Source organism: Neovison vison, chromosome 9, assembly GCF_020171115.1.
Source record: "Neovison vison isolate M4711 chromosome 9, ASM_NN_V1, whole genome shotgun sequence".
NCBI classification, from domain to species: Eukaryota; Metazoa; Chordata; class Mammalia; order Carnivora; family Mustelidae; genus Neogale; species Neogale vison.
In genome coordinates, this window is record NC_058099.1 from 92419257 (window position 1) to 92445679 (window position 26423).

Here is a 26423-nt window from a genome sequence, read left to right on the forward strand (position 1 = left end):
ACCCTGGATAATACTGATTCCAAAATCGACTCCCCAGATCATTCAGGGTATTTCTAGAACACAACTGATCCCCCCCACCCCAGGCACAGGGGTGTCGGGGTGTTCCAGGCTCACCAGGAATGATCTCATCCAGGCTGAACTCGCTGCTATACGGTAGAGAGAGGTGCTCAGGCATGCTCCGTCTTAGTCACCGTGCTCCAAGTTACACAGGGTGACAGCTCGTTCCATGTGATGGGACACAGTGGCCAGGAACTTGGAGAAGCTCAGCTCTTACAGTGCTGGGGAGGGTCCTCTTCAGTAATTCACTGAGAACCCCAATTTCACTGGGACCCTCTGTTCAGGGCACATGTGCTCACCCCCTCTCCAGAAAGGCGAAGGTTCTAAAACGGTAGGCTGTCCGTCAAAGTGCAGGCGGCTGGGTCCAGGCAGCCCTGTCTCCCTGCCCCAGCGCCACCGCCCCCCACCCAGCGTCCAGCGCGGGCTCTAATCAGCCCGAGGCACAGTGCTGAGTCCTCTCCGCCCGAGCGGGTTACGGAACTTCTGGTTATCTTGGAGGGTTTCATGCTAATCACATTCCTCTCTCGTGCATTTCTTAACTCCTAGGGAATGACCGATTTCCAGGCCTCAATGAAAATTTGAGATGGAGGAAGGAGCAGACACATTGGCGGCAAGCTAATGAGAAACAAGATAAGTACGTCCCTCAGCAGCTTTGTGCTACTTTTACCTAAAATCTAAAACCCTTTTTCCCAGGCTACTTGGATTACCAAAACAACTGTATCCTTCCAAGGGTAAGGAAAGGAAACATCGTTACCTGTGTAAATTCGCTCTGTCCGGGCACCCAGGAAGATGGAAGGTATAAGGAGCTGTGATTCACAGCTCTGAAAGCCTGACCGCACTGCTGAGCAGTTAAAGAAAACGAGGGTTTAGCAGTGTCAGGTAGCCTGGCCGGGGCTGCGGGAGGGGACAGGACAGGGGACCCGAGACCGCATAGTTCAAATTCATGGTGTGCAAAATGTGTAGTCACACTTCTTTACATCAGTATCGCTCAATATTTTGAAAAGGGAAACATTCTAAATAATCGAGAATAGGGAACCTTGTAGAGAACTCTTAGGTTGGTATTAAAATTGCATGACGTAAGACATGCTTATGATGTAAGGTTGGAAGAATAGGACAGACACTTGATTTTGGAATAGAATCTTAAATCCTCAGCTGCTTAGGGTAAATACATCTTAAGACTGGCGGGAAGTTTACCAAAACATTAACAGCGGTTTTCCTTGGGTCCTTCTCTTTGGACATTAAGGTTATCGATGTTTTCTTCTTTATACTTTGTTGTATCTCCTACAATGGGTGTTGTGTATGATTCTCTCTCTATACACACACATACACTATTTATAACATAGACATAAGATAGTGTATGCTATTATCAGCAAAAAATATAAAAAATGAAAGAAATCCTGCTGCTTGGATTGCAATGTCTGAGATAAACATGTGTAAGAATTTGAATCTATAACACATGCCACTAAGTATGTTGAAGAGAGCTCACCTGTGCTGTTCCTCTTTGCAGCAGGTAGCTGGATGAATCTCAGGGTTCACTGAGCAGAACATTACATGGGTCAAGGCCCCGCCCCACACACTCAACACACAAAGGATAGGTAGCACATCTGCACGGGGTACGAAGCCCCCATCACGGGGTGTGGGGTTGGAGCCCGACTTGAATAACAGAGCTGTTTCATCAGTAAATACGGTTACTGTCTTTGTTGTCATCGCAAGAATGGATAATTCTAGTCCTCTTCTGGGACTTTTGAGAGTCAAGTTTATTTTAAAACATGAAGGAGATAAATATGTGTCTATCGCAGACGTTGCTGAGAAGGCCCCGTTGTTGCTTTCATTATTAATATCCATTTGCTGTGGGTATTTTATTGTTGGCGCACAGAACTCCACGTGTGTTTCTCCTGTTTTGTTTTTTTGGGGGGAAGATAGGGGCCTCGTTGCCTCAGCTGATTTTTAAGATGCTCGGTTCTGAGAATCTATATGTTCTAGTGCAGGTCATGCACCCCCTCTTTCTTCCCCCAAAAACAAAATGAAAGAAATGCAGGTGGAGTTCTGCGCTGCAGAACCACTTAGGGGGTTGGGCCATTTACTTGCTGAGATGAGGAGAGGACCCTAACAGGACATGTTTGGCCCCGGGCTGCATAAACTGAGGTTTGAGGAAACTTTTCCCTTTTGCTTGCAGAAATAACACCACACAGGGGCGCCTGGGTGGCTCAGTGGGTTAAAGCCTCTGCCTTCAGCTCAGGTCATGATCCCAGAGTCCTTGGATCAGGCTCTCTTCAGGGAGCCTGCTTCCTTCTCTCTCTCTCTCTCTGCCTGCCTTTCTGCCTACTTGTGATCTCTGTCTGTCAAATAAAGAAATCTTAAAAAAAAAAAAAAAGAAAGAAAGAAAGAAAGAACACCACACTGAGTCTTTCCGTGTAGTACTTCCCAGCACTCCCCAGTCGGGCTGATGTGGGTTTTGGGGATTTTTTGTTTTTGTTTTTGTTTTCGTTTTTGTTTTCTTTTCTTTTTCGAGAGAAACCATCGTGAGAGTTAGCTCTTTGAAAAACTTTTCGTAATTATAATGGTGGGGGTCTTTCACCTTTTTCTTTCAGATCATTTTTTGATTATTTGGGGTCTGTTTCTTCTAGAGCAGTCATTTTCAACAGGACTATAGGTTAGAATCAACCAGGAGAGATTTTAAAGCTGCCTGGGTCCAGATGGACCCCAGAACAATGTGTTCAGAACCTCCCACAGTAGGACCTAGAAGTCAGTGTTCGGTAAAACCCTCTAGGTGATTCTGCTGTCCCGTCCAATTTTGGAACCAGCGTCTTAAAGGACTGGGTGGTAGGCTTTCTAAAAACTAGGTAAGTGGCAATGAGAGTCGCAAGAAAATACAAATGTGCTTAATACCACTGAACAGTACACTTACAAATGGTTCGGATGGGAGATTTTATGTTATGTGTACTTTACCACAATTGAAAAACTTTGACAACAAAAATGAAAACCAGATAGATCTAGGCCTGCTTTGTCCCATAGAGTAACCTCATTAGTGCTACAAGTCAAACATACAGGCAAGATTTTGATGATTTAGCACCAGTGAAGGAATGGAAAAGGTCTCATTAGTAATTTTCATAGTGATTACACATGGACAATTCTTTTTCTGTATTGGGTCAAAAAAAATTTTTCTGTTACTTTCACATTTTTTTTTGGCTTTCTTTAGTGTGGCTTCGGCAAAATGGAGAATGACATTTGTTTTCTTCATTACATTTCTGTCGCATCGCCCTGCTCAAAACTTAAATCTACCAATACATTTTTAAAAAATAGCTTCTATATTTCCCTTTTTTAATGCAAATATTATCACTTGCAGAATGAAATACAATGTAGAGCCCCTTGGGACCCAAGACCCTGTCCTAAGCTTAAAAATTTTAAAGATGTTATTTGTTTATTTGTCAGAGAAAGAGAGCACAAGCAGGCAGAGAGGGAGAAGCAGGCTCCCCGCCAAGCAGGGAGCCTGATGCGGGACTCGATCCCAGGACCCCGAAATCATGCCCTGAGCCAAAGGCAGACACTCAACCGACCGAGCCCCCAAGGCGCCCTGACTTGAAGACATTTAAAACACAAGGAAATATTTATTCTGAGCCCTCAGCAGGGAATAAGCAGTGGCAGAGCTCCCACAGTTGGGTGAAGGGGACTCAGGAACAACGAGGTGCTGGTCCTGGTCAAGACTTGTGGGCTCACACATCCTGACGCCCCAATCCCTGGGGTGACATTTTAGCCTCTGGGGCATCTTGGGGAAATGACATCTTCACACTTCCCTTTTCTGGCCTCTAAATTTAGATGTTACAAGATATCCCTTTCCAGCATCACTTAGATTTTATAGGAATCATTGAATAGTGCCTGAAATGTTCTGGTTCCTCAAGACGGAAACCTCGAGGAAAAGCAGCACCAGGCAATTTCCTGTTCCCTACCGTTCCCTCGTGGGTGGTAACACCCACCGGGATGTCAGATGAACCTGTTGTCCCGCAGGAGTACTACCTTGCTGCCCATTGGGGAAAAAGGTCTAGACAAAAGGTCTACACTTGACCAAGCAACCCCCCAAGGTGGTCTTTGGGACATCAAGAGCCTAACTCTTGCCTGCCCCAGTTCAGAAGCACCAGCTCCTCCCCTCATCCAGCACCGTTGCTGTTTGCGGAGGTCAGATCACACCCTGCCCCACTCCCTCTGGCCTGTGCCACAGGCTTCCCTTGACTCGGATCTAGAGCTGGTTCTCATGCAAGAAACCCAGGAATGGCCCGAGGCTTCACCAGCATCCGATTGACTCGCCTGGTGGCTAGTAGCCACCAGTAATTGCTTTTCTCCCCATTTTGCTGTTTCTCTAACTGTCATCATTATTCATAGTAGTAGGGCTGCAGATAACCTGGAGACTTGACCTAAAAAATGGTTTTCACCAGGCAGTGATCTCAGAAAGCGCCCTGCACTCTCTGGTGCCCTGTGGCCGCCTCCTCTGTTTTCATTTCACGATGGGCTATTCAGAATATTTCTTTACGCCTTGGTGCACAGATTGCCATCACTGGAACTCAGCCGGCTTTGATAGGCTCTTCAATTTGACCTTTTTTTTTTTTTTTTTCTTAGAACAAAGGCAGAGTTAGATCAAGAAGCCCTGATCAGTGGCAATCTGGCTACAGAGGCAAACTTAATCATCCTGGATATGCAGGAGAACATTATCCAGGTGAGGACAACACACACCTGATCTTTTCGACATGTTTACTGGAATTTAATCAGGAACTCTTTATAGGTAACTGGGAGAGAAATGTGATCCCCAAATGCCTTTTTCTTTTAACCATTTACGATACTGTTCACCTTACAAATTCCAGAGATAATCAACGTTCTTCTGGCTTCTTTGACTCACTGCTTCCTTGGGTGTTGACAAGGTGATCCTGTACTTAAATATACCAATTGTGTATCAAGCCTATAACACAGATGGGGGCTTGTAGCTGATGATCTAGAATAGGGATGAGAGCTAAGGTGGTTTGTTTGTTTGTTTGTTTTTGTTTTTTGATGGGACAACCCCAGTTGAATTAAGGTTGACGTCTCGTATGGGAGCTAAGATTATGACTGGACCAGGTGGCAGAGGTGCTGGGTCTGAACAATGAGGTCTACTTTGGACCCCAACTGGGGAAGGAAAATCACTTCTACCATGAATTTGCCATCCAACTGCAGAAAAGCATAGTGCCCCTATGAACGTTGCAGTAAGACAATTTTATCTGCAAAGTGAGTGTTTCCAAAAATTCCCAAGAAGCCTAGGGATCATAGGGTTTTGGTGAACTTGAGAAATGAGTCCCACCATGTTTCCAGTGAGAAATCATTTATTCGGGTGGATCCAGTGATGCTTTTGGGAACTAGAGAAAGAAATATTGTTGAAACCCAGGGAAACCTTAGTTATCCTACTTTTAAGTGGTCTAAAATCAAAGTAATTGTTACAGAAACAGAAAGACAAAAAGTATGTGATGTCTTTGATATCTTAAACACTTGGGCTCATATTGATATCTCTATCCCATCACTGCTCTGATTGCTATACACTTACTAGTCCTCACAGTGATTTTTTTTTTTCCCCAAAGAAATGGCACTTACCTGTCATCACCTTCAGTGGGATTAGTCTCACTGTTTATTTGGAAACACTGCTGCCATCAAGCAGCCCCTTTGTACTGGGAAGCCCACAGTTGTGCTTTGAAGCCCACAAGGAAAGCTGTGCTTTTGTGTAAAGGAAGAACATTCCAAGAGCTATTGTCTGGGATGGGGAAGGGGAGGTGTGCCTCATAACTTAGTGTAGCAGCCCGGAACTGGGCATAAATCCCAAATCATTGGGGAGTTTTAGAGTAAAGTCATTTGGATATAGGTCTTCAGCTGTCATGGTAATGGATGATGTGTGTGGTGGCCAAACCCTGAAGACCTTAGACTAAGAGAGATGAGATGTCAGTCAAGAGGGCCGACTTGTGTCTTCACCCCTCCGCTCCCTGGCATGGCACAGGGATTCAGTGATGCTGTTCTTCCGTTTCCGCCAGGCAAGCTCGGCTCTGGACTGTAAAGACAGCCTGTTGGGAGGTGTTCTCAGGGTGCTGGTGAATTCTCTGAGCTGCGATCAGAGCACCACCTACCTGACTCACTGCTTTGCGACACTCCGGGCTCTCATTGCCAAGGTAAACATGGGATGCTTGTTTTCTTATTCCTAATTAAGAGCTGAGAGTTTCACCTGGTTTCACACATTCTCCTCTCAGGGGTCCCCAAACCCACACAGCGTGGTATTAAGTGACATCAAGGTAAAGGTTTTAATCCTCTCTAAGAAGCCACCAGGAGAGAGTCAGTGGGTGTCCTGCTTAAAATGTGGGCAGAACTATAGGCATTTGACATGGCCACTCACTGGAGACAGGAGAGCAAATGCAACCTCACACCCTTACCTTTCACCCTTTCCAGTACCGCATCTGGGTGAGAGTACCGTCCGAAACGCGGATGCCCATCAGTAAGCCTTCCGGAGTGTCTTGTCATAAAATGAGAGAAGATTCAGAAGTAAATTTTTCGTAGCCTGAAGAATATAGATTTTCCTGACATCAAGTGGTCTAATGCAGTTTACTTTCTCCCCATGAATTGGAAAACTCCCAGTTGGTACCTGCGTAATGGGATGTTTTACATTTTGTTTTAAGTTTATTTATTTATTTAAGTGATCTTTACACTCAGCAGGGGCTCAAACTTATGACCCCGAGATTAAGAGTAGCATGCTTTTCTAACTGAGCCAGCCAGGAACCCTGGGGTCAGTTGCATTTAGAAAGTAGGATTCTTCTGCTCTCCTTTCTCAGGATGATTTTCTCTTTCTTAGTCACCAGTCCTTTCCCGGGCGCTCAGGAAATGTAGGTCATTCCTGTATAGAGGGGACTTTGCCGGTACAAGTAGCCTGGATAGCATTGCGGTGAATTACACAGCCCTGATCTTAGTTGTACGGTTCATAATTAAATCTTAGTTGGACTCTGTGGCTTGCATTCTCCTTCGGACTCAAGGAGCTCATTTTCTTTATGGAGCAATGCATGAATTCTTCTAGCCTCTTTGCTTGTCCCGGCAGACATTGCCTATTTCAGCAGGCATCCAGTCCAGACAAAATACGAAGGGGCCAAGGGCTGCCTCATGGCCTCTGTGTCTCTCCTAGTTCGGGGATTTGCTGTTTGAGGAGGAGGTGGAACAGTGTGCGGACCTGTGCCAGCGAGTCTTACACCACTGCAGCAGCAGCATGGACGTCACCCGGAGCCAAGCCTGTGCCACCCTCTACCTGCTCATGAGGTTCAGCTTTGGAGCCACCAGTGTAAGAACTCCCACCGAGGGGGGGGGTGGCCAGAATCAGTGCAAGTGGCCCAAAGTCAGTGCAAACATTGGTTGAGGGAAAGTTTGTGGGATCACCATTTCCTTCTGTTGCATGTGACGGGGAGACAGTTGATGATGTAGATGTAGATGGATAGCAGCTTTTGAGTTTGCAACCAGAAGTGAAGATGGAGACTGGTGAAGGCAGTGGTTTCTATCTGTGTGTTTCAAGGACAGCCGAGTGAATGTAGGTAGATTAAAAGTTGTCCTCTGTGGGGGAAAATACACTAGGCAGACTAAGAATTCAGCAGCGTTTGTCTTGTTTCCAAAATCTGATTGCATGGGACCAGTGTGACCTGTGGGTGAGAATTTGAATGTTCAGCGTCATCTGCCGCAGAGTTTTAACTGAAGCTTGCAGCCTTTGGATTTATGCTTTATTGCAGAAGTGTTAACCTTTGCTTTAGTTTTTCTAGATCTTAGTTTATTTATTTAGATTTGTCTAGATTTTAGTTTATCTAGATTATTTACATTTGTGGTCATATTGATGAGCACCCCCAAGAGATCTTAAAAGATAAATTGGCTTGATTGATCCTCGGGCGCCTGGGTGGCTCAGTGGGTTAAGCCGCTGCCTTCGGCTCAGGTCATGATCTCAGGGTCCTGGGATCGAGTCCCGCATCGGGCTCTCTGCTCAGCAGTGAGCCTGCTTCCCTTCCTTTCTCTCTGCCTGCCTCTCTGCCTGCTTGTGATCTCTCTCTGTCAAATAAATAAATAAAATCTTTAAAAAAAAAAAAAAAAAGATAGGATCCTCATCATGTGTGAGACATAATTATTGAAAATATTTAGGACATTTTCTTGGGGCCTACAGGGTAACCATATTTTTCCATAGGGCTAGCAGGGAAGGAGAAACAGAAACTCACTGCCTGTCCAGGGTCCAGAATCTCAGAAAATGTGGCCATGGAGATACTGTTCCTTTTTCTGGTTTAAATCATGTCCCAAGAAGAGGAATCTTGGTACAAAAGGATCCATTTTTGAAACCCAACTTTGTAGCAACCTCCTAGCCTTGCAGCATAGAGGCCATCCAGTCCTCCATGAAAATTTAAAGGCCGCTGACGGATTTATGTCAGAGCAATATCCATTTAAACCATTTAAACAATGATATGAATCTCGTGCAAGGCAGAGCTCACATTGCATTGAGAGAAAAGGAAACGGTGGAGACGGAGCAAAAAGAAACGTTGGGGAGTCTCGGGCGTCTGGCGCGCCTGCCTTCCCTTATCTGCAGGCCAAGTGCCTCTTATTGGTTCCTTCTCCTCTTCCTGACGCAGAACTTTGCAAGAGTAAAGATGCAGGTAACCATGTCTCTGGCATCTTTGGTGGGCAAAGCACCAGACTTTAACGAGGAGTACCTGAGAAGATCCTTGAGGACGATCTTGGCCTACGCAGAAGAGGACACGGCCATGCAGGCCACTCCTTTCCCGACCCAGGTAAGCTGAAGAGCGCGCCTTCCCTCACATACAGGTTCGAGATCAGCCATATAAACTTGAGTGTGTGTGTGTGTGTGTGTGTGTGTGTACTGTGAATTTATGTAACACATATAATATGTAATTATGTAACAGGTTATACATAAAATACATAAATATTATGTATACACATGTATTTAATATATAGCACACTCTCTTGTATTTAATATATAGCACACTATATTATATATCATATATATCACATCACATGTATTACTGTATCATATATTATAATATATTATTGTATTGTATTATATTACATGCACACACACACACACACACACACACACATACACACACATATATAGTATAAGCAGAAGTCCTAAGCTGCCTCCTATTGGTGTAAAGACCCCTGATGTTCCAGAGTACAGCTGGAGGCTCTTTTAGGTGGCAAATAACTGAAACTAGCTTAAGTTACTTTAAATAAAAAGAGGGAAGATAGTATAAGGATTCAGGGCTAAATCATGGATCCCAAGGGCCAACTCACGTCTGGGCCTCTGAAGCACAGGGACCTGCAGAAGTGAAGGCCACGGACGGCCCCTCCCAGCTCCCCTCCACCTGCGAGTTCTGCTCCCACCAAGAAGCCCGCCTGTGGCTGGCCAGTGCCCTTCCAACGCAGCTCCAGCTTGTCACCGTGGATGACAAAACCAGGATTGTTTAGAGCCGCTCGCTTCTTTTTGCAGGTGGAGGAACTTCTGTGCAATTTGAACAGCATCTTATACGACACAGTGAAAATGAGGGAGTTCCAGGAAGATCCTGAGATGCTCATGGATCTCATGTACAGGTACACTTTTCTGACCAAATCAAGGCCGTCAGCTGAGGGCCTAGGGTTTGTCACTTGGACGTCTTATTAGTGTGATTATTATAGGCGTTGTGGGTACAGTGATTTGGATGACATCCAAAAGCATAAAGAGAAATTAGTAGAAAGTAATCATTCACAGTGGGTTGATTCATGTACACCTTTTTAGAAATATCCCCCTGGGGTGCCTGGGTGGCTCAGTTGGTTAAGCGACTGCCTTCGGCTCAGGTCATGAGCCTGGAGTCCCAGGATCGAGTCCTGCATTGGGCTCCCTGCTTGGCAGGGAGTCTCTTTCTCCCTCTGACCCTCCCCCTTCTCATGGTCATTCTCTCTCTCTCATTCTCTCTCTCTCTCAAATAAATAAATAAAATCTTAAAAAATTATAATTTTAGAAATATCTCCCTAATTTCAACTGAGGTATCTTTTACAATACTATCCTCTGCTTATCGTAGAATGAGAGAAAAGAACTATCTGTTATCATATGAATTATTTCCTTTATTTTTTCCAGTTACATTCAAATATACATGTACCATTTAAGTAGAATTCATATTTTACTTAATAGTTTGAAACTTTGTCTTTATGCTCTGCGTTCGGGAGAAACTACTTAGAGAAATAAATTGATTCTGATGTGATGTCATAGACGGGTCGTACTTTTGTCTTGTTATTATTATTCTGAGAGAAAGGAAAGAAAAGGAAGAAAATTGCTAGAGATCCATTAAGACAGACCTCATTTGATTGGGCCTTTTTCTTCCCCATGAAACTTGAAGTAAATGCTATTTCTCGAGGTCCAGTATACCCTACCTGTGGATGGAAAACGACTCACAAATGTTTGCTTTTTCTCTCATTTTCTGAACAGGTGGGGAAAGGGCAGGTCGGGGGAGGGATTCTTGGTGGGGAAGAAAGTGGCCACAGCAGAAAAACCGTGTCCTGAACCAGCTGTCCTTGAAACGTTCTTAATCTCTCCTCAGAATTGCCAAGAGTTACCAGACGTCCCCTGATCTGCGGCTGACCTGGCTTCAGAACATGGCGGAGAAACACACCAAGAAGAAATGCTACACGGAGGCCGCCATGTGCCTGGTGCACGCGGCTGCCTTGGTGGCCGAGTACCTGAGCATGCTGGAGGACCACAGCTACCTGCCCGTGGGCAGTGTCAGCTTTCAGGTGGGGGCGGACACCGCTTTTCCCAGAGAGTGGTGATTCTCAACAGAGGGGCAGGCTTGCCTCCCACCCCAGAAGGCATTAGATGACCTCCAGAGACATTTCTGGGTTGTTACAGCCCAGGGTGGGCTGGGGGAGTGGGGCGCTGACCCCTGACACGTATAATCCAGAGACCCTGCCGAACACTCTACAATGCATATCGGCAACCACCACCAAGAATGATCTGGCCTCAAATGTCAATACTGTCAAGGTTGAAAGAAATCTCCTTCAGTGTATTATATTTGCCTCTTCTAATTGCTTTACTACCTTGGGTTTTTTTTTTTAAATTATTTACAATAAATGTAGAGTTGATAGGCACTCTAGACATTCCCAAACACTGAGGTCCGTGATTTCATTTGACCTTCTGTCTTCAGGCAGATAGGCAAGGTACTATGACTCCTACTTTACGACTAACACAACTGAGAGAGCCGTTTTTCTAAGGTCGCTTAATCTCCTTCCCAAAGACTGGGAGTTGGCACAGGGCACTGACACCTGGGAAAGTATTTTCCAGACAGTAGAGAAATGATTTCCCGGATGACCCATTCCTTTGATCATATGCCCCAACTCTGTAGCGTCCCACACTTCATCATCCCAAAGCAAGGAAGAACCACAATGACCTGGGAAGGGCCAAAGGTGTCTGAACCAGCACTTTCTTAGGATAAGTTGAATATTGCCCACAGTTAGCAAAGGGAAGTGGTCTACCAGGTCTGAAAATGGACTCTGGCTAGGATGCTCCATGGCCATTTGGACAGCTTTTGCTGAGTAGTTTGATATTGTCTTTAGAGAAAATAAGAGTTTTATGAGTCCTTTTGTGAGAGAGACAGAATCTGTAGCAATGACTCTCCTTGAAACCATGCACAGTCCAGTCCAGAAATAGAGCCCTTTTCAAGCCAGACTCCTGGTCATGTGTAAGTGCTTGTATTATCCTTGTTTGAATCTGTATGACTGATTTTATCAAAAGCTTTTTTTCAGTCTTGTTCTTCAACACAGTTTTGTGATGGCTATGTGAACCAGAGGGAGAAGACAGTTCAGAGTAGCTTCCCCAGGCTTTGGGAAGAAATTACTGGAACTGGTGCCCCAGGGATGGGGGGTGGGGGGTGCGGGTGGATAGAACTCTGTTCACCTGTGCACCTGTTTGCTTCTTATTATTAATCCTCCCTTTCTTACGGCTTTCGGTAACAATAATATTTATTCTAACATTTCATCCTCAGCAAATCACTTCTCTTCTCAATTCGAAAGTATGAGTTTCAAAGGCTACAAGTGAAATTCTTACCCAAAAAGCACAAAAATATCACATCTGATTTTCATTCACGTAAAAGTGAAGAAAGTTGCAAAAGTCATTTTAGATGTATCTGCTTCTTTCATCACATTTATTTTGGCCCTTTGATACTACCAATGATTAATATTTTAAGTGCTCCTCTTTCAATTCCCAGAAAAATCTTTGGTTTTTTAACTTAATGTTGAATCATATCCTTCTCTTTCCATGCTTCATTAACTGAAGTATTTCATATCACTCTTTTATGCCTTTCTCACAGCTACTATATTCTATTTGATATTTATCCCTTGAGTATTGGCATTTCCTTGTTGACTCGCATGTTTGTAAGCTTGAGAATTCTCATTCTGTGTAGAATTCATTTGATTTGCTCATAAGACATGCCAAGGTGAGATAAGATATTATTTTTTTTTTAAGATTTTATTTATTTGACAGGCAGATCACAAGTAGGCAGAGAGGCAGGCAGAGAGAGAGGGGGAAGCAGGCTCCCTGCTGAGCGGAGAGCCCAATGAGGAACTTGATCCCAGGACCCTGGGATCATGACCTGAACCGAAGGCAGAGGCTTAACCCACTGAACTACCCAGGCGCCCCTAGGATAGTTATTCTAAAACCAATAGAAAAACTCCACATTGTCCCTATAGGAGAGCCTTTAGCTCTGTTTTTCATATATCTGTCTCCATTCATTTATTCTTCTGGACTATATTTATTGAGCACGTATTTTGTCCTCGTGACCTTTACCTTCTGCCAGGGAGAGCGACATCCTCTAAGGACTCTATTCCTTATTGAATTACAATGACGATAAATGCTGTTAAGAAAGAGGTACAAGATGCCGTGAGTGTTTATAATCTGACCTAACCTGGGGTCGTGGGAAGCTCAGGAGGACCAGGAAGGTGGAGGGGGAGGCAGAAGGAGGTGAGAAGTGTGAGGTCAGCATGATGCACAGAACATGGTGAGGTCGGTGTTCTTGGCTACGTAAGAGAAGCCAAATTATGCTGCTGCCTCTGAGGCGAGCCTTTTCTCTCAGATGAGCCATGCCAGACCTTTTGGGAAATGGAGGCTCGCAGGTGACAGAATCCCAACCCTCGCCTGCCCTAGCGGGGAAACGGAATTAACCGCTTGCGGGAGGGAGGCGAGCCTGGAGCCGCCCCTGCCACACTGGAAGGGGGGGCCCAGACCACATCCTCAGATCTCAGTGTTATCGCCACTTCCTGTCTCCGCTTTCCCTGACGCCGACCTTGTCCCACACTGGCGTCCCGTGCTCCCTGAGATGTGTGTAGGTGGATGCCTCCCCAGGTTGGAGACCAGGAGAATGCAGGGATGGCTCGTTTCTGGCAGTTGCTGGGGAGGTTTCAGTGCCTCTTATTGGCTCTGGCAGGGTCATGTGCTCCTCCCCGAGCCAATCACAGTGACCCGAGAAATGGTTCGCTCTGATTGGCTGGGCCGGAGGAGAGGTCCGCACCTGGGCTCGCTGAGAGTCCCCCGGAGGCCGGATTCTGCAAGGGGGCGGCGGACGTCTGGGCAGCGTTAGCAGCAGATGTCCAGAGTTGATTTCTTAAGTGCTCTGCGCTTCAGTTTTCAACCCCGTTCTGCTCCAGTAAAATTGAATTTTTGGAAAAGAATTAGAAACTGGAGATAAATAAATCTGTGCAAGGAAAATAACTTCGAGGCCACTGAATTCCAAGGCAGTGAGATCGTGGAAATTTGATGCCCTGGGCTGCAGTGTTGATCCCACAGATGTAGATATGGATACATTCTCAGGTACTGCTGACATTTTCCTCCCTGATTCTGAGGCCAGGAAAGTCTGCCAGAATCCTTCCCCTCTGGTTACAGCTAATAAAGCTACATTGCTTCAGATCTGTTCCTCTACCGGTGGAAAACTGCATACAGTTCTCCTAGTACTCATTTCTTGAGTTATTAGATTCTTTCCGCTGAATCCCTTGGACTTTCTATTATTTTCAGTTTGGAAACATTATAATAGAAAGGCCAGGTTTGGAAAAAGGACTGGCCCCAAGACATTCTGAGAGCCTCCAATAGTCCTAAAACTACATTAGAGTCTTGGATGTGAAGATAGAAGAGTGTGATAGCTTTGCCTTGATTACTAAGGTTGATTCCCTGGATCTTGCTAAGGTTGATTCCCTGGATCTTGCTAGCCAGGCGTGGGGGCAGGTGATTTTACTTCACAAGCCAACTCTGGTCAGTTGATAGTGGCTGACTGCAATGCTATGCTGAGAAGACTTTTGAGAACACAATTAACCTTTGAACAACAGGGACATACCCTCCCTACACAGTCAAAAATCCACAGATAACTTTTATTTCCCCTGAAACTTAACTACTAATAGCCTACTGTTGAACAGAGGTAACATAAACAGTTGATTTTATTGTATTTTGTGTTCTAGATGTATAATATATTCTTACAATAACTTTTATTTAAGGAAAATGAAGTTATGTAAGGAAAAAAACTTTTCCTTAATATCTTCAGTATTTCTGAACTACATGATTTATGAGTTTTTTCAAATCTTGCAAATCTCAAAAAATCTTTCCAGTATATTTTAAAATTTGATTTTATTTAAATTCAATTAATTAACATATAGTATATCCTTAGTTTCAGAGTCCAGTATATTTTTGAAAATGTGTATAAGTGGACCTGTGCAATTCAAGTCTGTGTTGTTCAGGGATCTACTATATATCCAAACTTGAAGGGAAATGGTTCTATAATTGATTAGTTATGCCTGTTAAGAGTGTAGGAATAGGAAGGAGTGGCCTGTGTGCTACTGTTTGCAATCTCTAAGCTGGGAAGATGTGCCATTGCTTTTATGCTCTCTGTGCATTTCTGCCACAGCTGTAAGACGGGTTGAAGAAAACAGACTCTTAACATATCAAGAGTATGAAAGTCACTGCAAGGGCCAGAGCTGGGGTGAGGCAAGAGGTGCCTAAGGGGCAGAATATAAGGAAGCACTCACTCCTAGGGTCAGGCAAGTTCAGAGTCATCACTTACTGAGATGGATGGACCCTGAGATTGAATGCCTCTCTAAAGATTGTGCCCTCAGTTTCTCACTAGGTTCACCCTAGCCCAGGCCCTGGTTATTGCACTCTCTGCTAGCGACTATAAACTCTATGGTTTGTGTAAAGGAAACGCTTGAAAGAAAGAACAAAATGAGAGACAACAAGAGTAATTGTATTGCTATCAACAGGGCCCCCAAGAGGACATTCTCACTGGCTATTATCATATAATATGGCTGTTCACCTGAAAGTCAAGTTAGGAGCAACGCGCCTCCAGGGTTCACTGGGCTGATGAAACCAGGAGTCTCGTGAGCTGATAGTTGGTCTTCACCTCTTAAAAACCAGGACCCCCGCTGGGGTCGTTTCATGACTGTAGCTCAACTGTTGTTACTTTGTCCTTTATGTGCGTCCTCAAGGTCAAAAAGAAAATTCTAAGTTTTGAAGACCAGTTGCTCAGTGTATCCGTTTAAAAATAAATGGCAGCCAGGATGTCTGGTGGGTGGAATTAGAGACATTCTATAACCACAGGCTCTATGAGGATCTTTGAACGTAGGCTGGCTCAGTGCCTCACCTTGGGTTCCTCTGGTACCCTTTGTTAGTCCGGTTCCCCTGTTCCCTGGGCTTATACTGGGATCTCTTTCAGAACATTTCCTCCAATGTGCTGGAGGAGTCCGCAGTCTCGGACGACACCTTGTCACCTGATGAGGACGGCGTGTGCTCGGGCCGGTACTTCACCGAGAGCGGCCTGGTGGGCCTCCTGGAGCATGCAGCGGAGCTCTTCAGCACGGTCAGTGTTCACAGGGGTCCCAGGGCCTCCACTTGGGCTGAACTCCTAGCACCGTGAACGCCAGTCTTCACCCCGAGCCGGGAGCAGCTCCTGCCGGGCTGTACTGGGCAGGGGGCGGCCCCAGATGACTTTGATGTTTGCAAATTGCATCAGCTCTGGAGGGAGCTGAGAAAGCCTTTCATCACTGCAATATTCTGGTTTCATGGCAGGCTCTTTGGCTGGGCAGCAACAAACACTGTATTATTCCCATTTAATAGGGTGGAAATTAGGCCACAGAGAGGTGAAATGGCTTGCCAGGGTTATACTACTTATGATGAGACATGTTCTCACTCCCTCATTTTCCCTCTGGTGGAGAAAAATATTGGGGCAGAGCCATTGGGAGGGGAGGGAGGGAACCGATGGACCATCTGCATTTCTGACAACTGGGGGGCCATCAGGATTGGTGCAGCCCAGCCACAGCTCAGAGAACGGTGGGAGGGCCAACCGCTGAGACTCACCTCACTAGCCTAGTCTGGGTCTACACACTCCTGCTAAGAGATTCAGGGCAGTGGAGAAAGTCTCTTGCCCATTTTCATATTAATAAGCCCACTCCTTCCCCCAGTTTTAAGCCAAGTAAATATCAAATACTTTGCTATATTTAGCTGATCCAATTTTGTGTTTATCCTTATGGTTTTCTTTCTTTTCTACCTTTCATTTCCAAGTTCCCTACCCTAAAATCTCTATGAATTATTTTCACTTTAACTACCTTTTCTTTTTTCTGCTTTCCATTTCAGGATTCAGAGAAAGGGCAGCATACTTCCATTTTTCCTAAAATTCAAGGAATTGAACTAGTTAGAATCTGACCAACTCCTTTTGGGCCATGCATTGAACATCTTGCCTAGGGTGACCCTGATGACATTTAATGAGGCTGAGGCTGTCTTCCTCAATAGTTACTGGTCCCTGCTGCCAATCTATCTCTTGTTATTACTTGGAAACCCGTTAGCCCATTTAACATCATCACATTTTTAGGACCATTTAGTGTGTGTCTAATTCCATTTGTATGCTCCGGCCATCTCAGAGAAGCCCAGACATCATTCCTGCTCTGTAAAATATTGTGGTGCCCATGACTAATCCATTCTCCAGCACGTAATGAACACTGGATGCTCTTCTTAACTTTCCACTGCGTTAAATTCTTGTTGATTTTCTTCTCTTTCCAAGGGAGGTTTGTACGAGACGGTTAATGAGGTCTACAAGCTGGTCATTCCCATCCTGGAAGCACACAGAGACTTCCGGAAGCTGACCTCCACCCACGACAAGCTACAGAAGGCTTTTGACTGCATCATTAGCAAGGTAACTGGGGGCACCTTGCCAGCAGGTCCTGTTAACTGGCAGCAGTGACCCTGTCCCAGAGACCCTTAGCCCTGCTTCCTCTCTAGCAAGAGATTTGCCTTGAGCACAGCGTTGCCATAGTTCTCACCTACCCGATGGACAGGGGCTGGGAATAGGCAGAGTACCAGAGTTCAGACAGTTCAGACTGAAAGAAGGCACCTTGAATGACTACAACCAGGAAATGTGAGAATATTTAAAGCTCATCTCAAAGAATTCTTAGAAATCTTTTATGGTATTTTTTTTTTAATTATTTCCAAAGTTTCTTCCATAAACATTACATTTTTTAAAGACTTGATTTTGGTTGATATTAGCCATGGGAATAACTGCTTTGGAACACAATAATGAAAGAATCCTGCCCTTTGCAAGCTGGTAGATCTTCATAAGTGGCCTAACTAAAGAGAGATTTTCTTATTTCTCTCACTAGGGTCACAAGAGAATGTTTGGGACCTACTTCCGAGTTGGTTTCTATGGATCCAAATTTGGGGATTTGGATGAGCAGGAATTTGTTTACAAAGAGCCCGCTATTACCAAGCTTCCTGAGATCTCTCACCGACTAGAGGTAAGGAAAGTGCTCAACACATATACTTCACAAAAGCAAGTTAGAATGGGTTGTTGCCAAAAAAAAGTTGTGCATTTGTTATAGATCTGTATAAAAATTTGTCCACATTGCATTTATAATGTGAAGGTATTAGGTGAGATCACAAGGTAAAGCAGGATTTCAAGAGTTTTCTGTTTATGCTTGTCAAAGTTTATAAATGTATAGGGTGGATCTTTATTTTCAAGACTTCCAAAAGTCAGTCAATGTCAGGTGCTTTCCTATCACTCTTGAAATTTTAGTAATAGTTTCTCAGCCTTAAGAGTATTACCTTGACTTTGAATCTGGCCAAACTACTGAGTTATCCCTAGAAAGTTCTGTGGCCATCCTTTTGGTCTTATTGGTGAGCACATCCCACTTTTGACACAGAGACTCTCACAGTAGCCACACCATGAGCTGCAACATGGTGAGCTCTTCCTGCTGAGCTGGCCCAAGGAGCCCTTCTGTGTGGATTATCAGAGTCAGCGTCCCTTCTCCTAGGCTAGAAGCCCCAACTCCAAACTGCTGTCTATGTATGATCCATAATGTCACAGAAAAAGGCAGCATGTTCCTAGAGCATATGATGGAAAAACAGGAAAACAGTCTAGAAAAAAGAGAGAAAAGCAGACATGGAAAGGGCCAAGTCCTAAGAACTCGGGAGGAAAGTCAAGGGGTGCCCTCCAAGCAAAACCTCCTCAGGCTGAGTATCTGGGTTTCCCCAGAGTGCTGATACTTAACTCAAGATTCACTCCTTATGCCTGCTTGCTGTTGCTTCGAATTTATGCTGTTTCATAGCTGTCAAACTTAGAACACTTTAGTTGCCAAATTGCTCCTTATGCTGTTCATCCCTAGAAAATAAGAGACTTTAATTCTTACTGGACTCAAAGAAGCCGTGGCCCAGATGGTTGATAACTTGTCCAAAGTCACGCAGCTTCTAAAAAGGAAAACCAGCAACTGACCCTGGGCCACTTGTTCCCTAATGTATTTCTCCAATGCAGGACTAGAAGAGTATGTTTTGTCTTCTTGTAAAGTGTGGTTCATCACATTCTGGGAAGCCTTGTGACCTCCAAGTTCCTAGGGTACAAAAGGCAAGATGTAAATAGTGCCATTCCCCTGGAGCTGCTTCCAGAAAGATGAAGACATTGGTTGAATTAGAGGTCAAGCAACACTTATTTTAGGGAAGCATCCATCAGTCTGCAATTCTGCACTTCCTTATATTTTTATTTTTGTCTCCAGATATGCCAACTTGCCTCCTTAGCTCAGAAGGACTTCCAATAATCAATGTGCAAATTCTTCCTTATGCTTGTTCCAAACTTACACCACTTCTGAGACCCAAAGAGTTGCATTTTAATAAAATAACCTTTGTAATCCGTTGGTTCTCCTTGCCTAGGGATTTTATGGCCAGTGTTTCGGGGAGGAGTTTGTGGAAGTGATTAAAGACTCTGCTCCTGTGGACAAAACCAAGTTGGATCCTAACAAGGTATTGGGAAATTTGCAAAAAGTCACCCTTAGGCTCTAATTCCCTTCGTTCTACCCCTGAAAACATAAAGTGTCCTTCTCTGTCTGGGCTCTCAAAGTCACTTAAATGTAGCTGAATTTTTTGTCGAGGATTCAACTAGAATATGGTTAGATCTAAAAGAAACAATATTCCAAGGCAAGAGCCATTAGAGCTACCATTTATTAAACACCAACTGTATGCCTTGGCACTGCACCAGGCCCTTTGTGTACATCATTTCATTTCATCCTCCAAGAGCCCTTTGAAGTAGGTGTGGTTATTACTATTTCACAGATGAGAAAACTAAGGTGCAGAATTGTCAAGCAGCTTTCTGGGACCGTGCAAGTATCAAAGCCAGGACCCAAGCTCAGGGTCTTATCCTTCTCAAACCCATCCTCTTGATCATTGCTTTTTATTGCCTTTCTATGCAAAGTTTACGCTCAACTTCACATATTGGAAAGATGCAAATTTCTCACTGCCAGCCCTTACTGGCACCCTACTTTAGGCTGTAGGAATTTGTAACAACCACGTGCAGGGCCCCCGTGATGTTGGGGGAATGATGGAAGGGCTTGGACCTCAGTGCCCTCCCTTGTCACAGGAGGGCGTATTCGGTCCTGTTCCCAGCTGGGTGTGTCCCATCCAGATTGGACTCTCCCCACCCTGAGCCCGTAGCACGGGCTCAGGCCCTCCCAGCCCTGCCCTGTCTTCTGACACCAGCCTCAGGCCATCCCCAGATCTGACCAAATGGTTACTAATTTGGCCGTTCCCGCAGCAACCCTCAAGTTAGGAAATTCACTCCAGTGACTCACATACCTCAGGAAAGTGCCTTATGACAATGACAGTTTTATGATAGAGGGTGCACTGAGAGCAAGGTCTGGGAAGGCCCCACGTAATTCAATGCCCCCTCCTTGTGGAATCCGGGCATGTCCCCCAACACCTCCCTTGCCTGGCAGGCCTATACATTTACCTGTCAGGAAGCCCCACCCAGTCCTGGTGTCCAGTTTTAATGTCCAGGCATGACTGATGAATTCCTGAGCCATATCACTGAACTCAAGTCTCCAGGTCCCCCCCAACCCAGTTGAGGTCAAAGTCAGCCCCGACTCCCAACCCTCTCATCACATGATTGGTCTTTGGGTAACCAGCCCGCATCCTGGGACCCACCAAGCTTGGGTCACCTCAGGAAAATAACAGAGACACTCCTATCCCCTTAGGATAGGGTTTTGGAAGTAGGGAGCCAGCAAATGCAAAGACTAGATATATTCCTTAGCATATCATGGGGGACTGTCCCCCTGCTCAGCCCTCCTCATAGACAGATGTGTGCGTGAGGCTGTCTCAGCTGCCTGGAATAATACGAGTTCCAGGTTTTTACAGAACGCTGGGGGGCCAGAGGAGCGTTGGCCATCTGGCAGGCCTGGCCAGTGAAGAGTCCAGACTGTCCCCTCAGATCCGACCTCCAGGATATTAAGGAGATGATGCAAGTAGGAAGGAATGGACCAAAGGCAGGAGTTTGTTTTTCTCCAGATTCCAGAAGACTTGCTCACTCCAGACACCTTCCCTAGTCCAGGCCCGAGGTGGTCAGTGTGGTAAGAGCTGAGCTAGGCTTCGACAGAGGGGTCGGAGGTCCTGGGAAGACAGGCACGCACAGCACACGCCATGGAGAGCCGACAGTGTCGTCACGGACATCTCTGACATGCGGTGCACTTGTACCCTCTTCTGAAATGTCCAGGGCAGGTGCTGAGAGTTTTAAATGAGAAGCTGAGCCCAGAACGACAGCCAGATTTCATCACACTAAACAGTGATATACAGGCTGAGGTCAGTGACGTCCTCCACCCTTTCCACTGGGTGGGTATTACTGAGACTGTGGTCACATGGTCACGGTCATTCTTTTTTTTTTTTTAAGATGCCTTCTTTCTTAATAAGAAAGAAGGTGCATTTGTCATTTGTCAGTGCATGTGTGTGTGTGTGTGCGCACACGTGTGGACACATTTCTAAATGAGGTACGTGCAGTGAAATTCACCTTTCTGAAGTTGGGTTCTATGAGTTTGGACAAACACATGTCACCACCATCAGGAAGAGTTTCATCACCCCCAAATACGTCCCCATGCCTCTTCCTTCTGCTCTGAGGCCCTGACTGTCACTGACCTGCCATCTGTTTCTGTAGTTTTGCTTTTGTTTTTTTTTTTTTTTAAGATTTTATTTATTATTTGACAGAGAGAGACACAGGGAGAGAGGGAACCACAAACGGGGGGAGTGGGAGACGGAGAAGCAGGCTTCCCGCCGAGCAGAGAGCCCAATGCGGGGCCCAGTCCCAGGACCCTGGGATCATGACCAGACCTGAAGGGAGACACCCAATGACTGAACCACCCAGGCACCCCTGTTTCTGTAGTTTTGCCTTTTCCAGAAGGTCACATAAATGGACCCCTAGAACAATAGGCACAAGCCCACAGCCCTTTGAATCTGGCTGCTGTCACTGCGCAGAAAGCAACTGAGATCTCTCCCTGTGGTAGTCGGCTGTTCCTTGTCCTGCAAAGTCCTCTTGTGCCGTGTGGCTGTACCACCCTCTGTTTACCCGTTCCCCGCTGGAGGGACGTTTGGCTTGATTCTAGTTTTTGTCTCTTATGAATTCTAAAGCTATAGACATCATGTGCAGGTTTTTGTGTGAAGGTTAGTTTTCATTTCTCTTGGATGCACACATCAGAGCAGGATTTGGGGATCAGATGGCCAGGGTCACCTACCTGTGTAAGAAATGGCTAGCCTACCTTAGAAGGGGCTGTCCGCTTTGCATTCCCATCATCGGTGTACGGAAAGTCCAGCGCCCCTGTCCCTGGCTGTGCTCAGGACATCACTCACCTTCACTTTGGTCGTCCTCCTCAGTGGGTAGCGGTCACGGTGGCTCCAAAACAGGAAAGCTCGTCCGTTCTGAATAGCAGTTGGAGAACTTTTATAGCAAGTTTCATTTGGACTCATTAGGTCAGCTTGGAGGGGCAGCTTGGAGACCTGATGTCCCACGGGCACGCTGCCCTGTCCTCCTCACCCACAGCCCTCGGTCTCCCTGGGGGTGCAGAGCAGGGAGGGCTGACGTCTGGCCCCACGCGCTCAGCTTCTGTGGCTTTGGGGCGCACACAGGGGCGGAGCAGGGTGCCGTGTCCCAGCCTGCCTCCCCAGTGCCTCCGGGGGGCGGCTTGCAGACGAGCCCATCTCCTCTTCCCCCCCCCCTTCCCCTCAGGCCTACATACAGATCACGTTTGTGGAGCCCTACTTTGATGAGTATGAGATGAAAGACAGGGTAACCTACTTCGAGAAGAATTTCAACCTGCGGAGGTTCATGTACACCACCCCCTTCACCCTGGAGGGCCGGCCCCGGGGGGAGCTGCGGGAGCAGTACCGGCGGAACACCGTGCTGACCACCGGGCACGCCTTCCCCTACGTCAAGACCAGGATCGGCGTCATCCAGAAGGAAGAGGTAATGGCCCCCGAGCCAGCGGGCTCGGGACCAAGGTCACCTCGGAATGCCTGGGTCTCCCTCCCAAGGACAACACGCACCCCTCCCCCCGCGCTCCCTCTCAGCAGACTGGAGAGAAAACCAAAGAAGGGGACACCCTGGAAATATCCTCGTGGTGATGATTCCCCGACTGTCATGGCACCAGGAAATCCCAGTTAGGCAGCTACGCGTTTCATAGCATTACTTAACATTTAAATATTTTATACTTTGAGGGTCTATCTTGAACCTCAGTAGAATGACAAAATTACAGTATTGAACGTGTGTATTATTATGAAACATTTATATGAAATTGGTATTTAACTTTTAAGTATTTTATATTGAATTTTTATATATTTGGAAGCTTAGAGGTGGTTCAGACAGAGTTGTGTTACTAGTGGTTAGAGACCAGGAGCAGCACGCGGGTGTCCCCAGGAGTGGGTGATGAGCTGGAAGGAGGCCCCCATGGACTTCGAGTCCCAGGTTCTTCCTGTGACATTGCCCAAGGCACGGACCTTCACCCCGCTTCCTCACCGCCACACTGACAGCAAGGACCCCTTTCTCTTCTCTGGTTCATTGGAAGCGTCCGTTGGAAGACGGCTGATCCACAAGGTGTCTCAAACCTAGACAGAGCGCAAATGTTTCATTTTACTTTAAAATGCATCTGCGGACTTTATTTTTGTTCCATTTACAGAGGGTCTCCGCCTCCCCTGCGATTTGGCGTTGGCGGGTCACAGTTGGGCTTTGTCTTCCCGTATAAGCCCCACCCTTAACACACTGACCATAGTTTCCAGCTTTCGTTTCTATAAAGCAGTCGAGGAGCTGGATAATGTGAGGGCAGGTCCTTCTGGATGCCGATGACTCCTCGCCCCAGCCTTTTACGGCCGGCTCCCGCTCACCTGACACGGCAGGAATCTTGACAGCGACTCGCTTTCGTGCTGTCCTGCCCCGGCATTCGGCTTGGTGTTTGTAGAAACAGTTCTGTTTTGTTCCACACCCACGGCTCATCCGTTGGTGCGTTATTTAATGAGATGAGGTCATGAAAATAACAAGCATAACAGGCATCGTCAGGTTGGTGAACGCAGAGCTGGGCGGTGGTGAACGGAGGCCTGGCGGGGCGGGGGCAGAGGTGACTGAGCTCACCGCCCGCCGGCGAGGGTGTTCTGCAACCGCATCGGAGCGAGCCTCACAGCCGTGAGAGAAATGCTGAATGAGTGACTCGGTTAAGAGGAGGTTGGTTTAGAAGGCATCTGTTACATTTCTTATTGTTTTGGACTTGTAAACGCTAGGGAGGCATAGCACAGATGTAAGCTCGTGGTCCCAGCAGGAAGCCCCACAGCTTTTCTTGGCCATGTTGCCCTTCCCTGAGAACCTCAGTGTGTTAGGTCACTAGGACTGTTGTGATAAAGGACCATGGGCCACATGGCTGAAAGGCAAAAAATGTATGGTCTCCCAGTTCTGAAGGTCAGGGACCAAAGAAAGATGTTGGCAGGGTTGGTTCCTTCCAAGGGTTGTGGGGGATGGGTATGTTCTGGGCCTCCCTCCCTGTGTCTTCACATTCACTCCCTCCACGTGTGTCTCTGTGTCCAAATTTTCTCTTTTTATAGGGACTTCTATCCTATAGAGTCCATTGAAAGGACTTCTCTTTGATTTGATTACCTCTATAAAGTCCCTATGTCAAGTAAGATCACATTCTGAGGTACTGGGAATTAGCAGTTGAGCATAGGAAGTCAGGGGGAGGGGCATAACTCCACCTACAACATTCAAGAAGGACCTACCCCAACCTGCAGAACTTGGCAACCAGCAGATTGACTCTTAACAGAATTCTGGTAGCCAGGAATTCACCTACAAGGTGAGTTAGAGAAGGTGCACATGATGCTGAAGTTCTGTGTTATGGTGGAGACAAAAACCTTGAGTGCTGTGCTTCTGATACCTTCCAATTACAAGTCAAGTTCAAGTAACTTGTTCAATAATTGAAGAGGAAATTGAACAGAGTAGAAAGAACTCAGATTTTGAATGTAGACATCATTATGATCAAATTCTGAGCTCTCTACTTACTACCCTATGTCACTTTGTGGCACTTTCTGAACCTTACAAATCCCTCTTGGGCCGTAAGATGGATAGAATACAGAGATACGGAGAGAATATGTGAGAAATATCCACAGTGTTCCCCAGACGCATAAGTGTTCAAGGAATGTTAGGTCTTTCCTTCCTCTTAACCTATCTAGTGTATTTTAAATACTCGAAGTCCCCTTACCTGCTTCTTCAAATCCACGTCTGTCATGGCCCCGGGTTTGTCCATGGCTTCCAAGACCGGACAATGACTTCCCCACACTTCTGTCTTGTGTTCAGTTTGTTTTGACCCCCATTGAAGTCGCCATTGAAGATATGAAGAAGAAGACACTGCAGTTAGCAGTTGCCATTAACCAAGAGCCCCCTGACGCCAAGATGCTTCAGATGGTGCTGCAGGGCTCCGTCGGAGCTACTGTCAATCAGGTGAGCCAGACCGGCTGCCAGCACCTCCCCTGGGCCTTGTTCCTTGGGTTTTCATTACCTGTCTATACCCTCCTTCCTTGAGATTGATGAGGAAGACGGCTCCATCCACATGTAAACAGTATCCCTAAACTTAGACCCAACACCTGTGAGGTGTAGAAGGCGACACCTCTTGCCGTGGTAGCAACGAGGCAGGGACACCTGGGTGAGTTAGTTAAGTGTCTGCCTTGGGATCAGGTCCTGATCTCAGGGTGCTGGGATCGAGCCCCTCATTGGGCTCCTTACTCAGCAGGGAGTCTGCTTCTCCCTCTCCCTCTGCCCTTACTTCACTTGTGCACTTTCTCTTGCTCGCTTTCTCTACATAAATATATAAAATCTTCAGGGAAGAAAGAAAGAAAAGCCATCCCAGACATGAGTGGACAGTGGGTAAGGAGTACCATTTCCACAGAGAGTGAAGACCTCTGTGAGGCCAGTCCTGGCAGCGGGCGCCAGATCTGGGGTCCTGTTTCAGAAGGCTTGGTCATGCCCAGTGTAGGCAGAGTTGTTGCAGAGTGTGAGGTCAGTCTAAGATCATCTGGTAAGGGAGAGGGTAAGGGTCTAGAACATGCAGCCTCTGGGTCAGTCACCAGACAAATCCAGCCTTGCCAACCAGGAGTGACCAGGGACTAGGCTTCAGACCCAGCTGGGCGTTCTCAAACCCCTTAGAATCCTTACCCCCAAACTAAACCAGTCTCGGATACAGGGAGGGCTGGCCCCACCGTTTCTGTCCAGTGGGCCTCCTTAACTACAGATCCAGATCTGCTCTTGTCTACACCTCCACTCCAAAACCCAGTGAGTGTCATGACCTTTTCCTCACTCAGCACAGCTGGACTTCCCTACAGAAATTGGGTCCAGATAATATCAAGGGAGCAGAAATAGCACAGAGGGGAAATGACTATTAAATTTCCCAGATCAGGAAATATTAGGAAGTTTTTGCTTTCCGTCCCAATCCTTTAACGAAAATGGAAGACTTTATGAGCCCATAACCATGTACTGTGTGTATCTCTGACGGAAGCCAGCAAT

At 46.2% G+C, this 26423-nt stretch overlaps 1 protein-coding gene across 4 annotated transcripts in view; it reads left to right on the forward strand.

Annotated features, from left to right (window-relative positions):
* DOCK8 (dedicator of cytokinesis 8) overlaps positions 1-26423 on the forward strand; it is a 204516-nt gene that overhangs the window by 166450 nt on the left and 11643 nt on the right. For all 4 annotated transcript variants that reach the window (XM_044265948.1, XM_044265949.1, XM_044265951.1 and 1 more), the window contains 13 exons: positions 604-691; positions 4669-4765; positions 6099-6233; positions 7232-7384; positions 8703-8861; positions 9581-9681; positions 10665-10857; positions 15810-15953; positions 17151-17282; positions 17746-17880; positions 19286-19375; positions 22617-22853; positions 25221-25364. In XM_044265948.1, the coding sequence (XP_044121883.1) occupies positions 604-691; positions 4669-4765; positions 6099-6233; positions 7232-7384; positions 8703-8861; positions 9581-9681; positions 10665-10857; positions 15810-15953; positions 17151-17282; positions 17746-17880; positions 19286-19375; positions 22617-22853; positions 25221-25364 (1808 nt within the window). The remainder of the gene's footprint in view (positions 1-603; positions 692-4668; positions 4766-6098; positions 6234-7231; positions 7385-8702; positions 8862-9580; positions 9682-10664; positions 10858-15809; positions 15954-17150; positions 17283-17745; positions 17881-19285; positions 19376-22616; positions 22854-25220; positions 25365-26423) is intronic.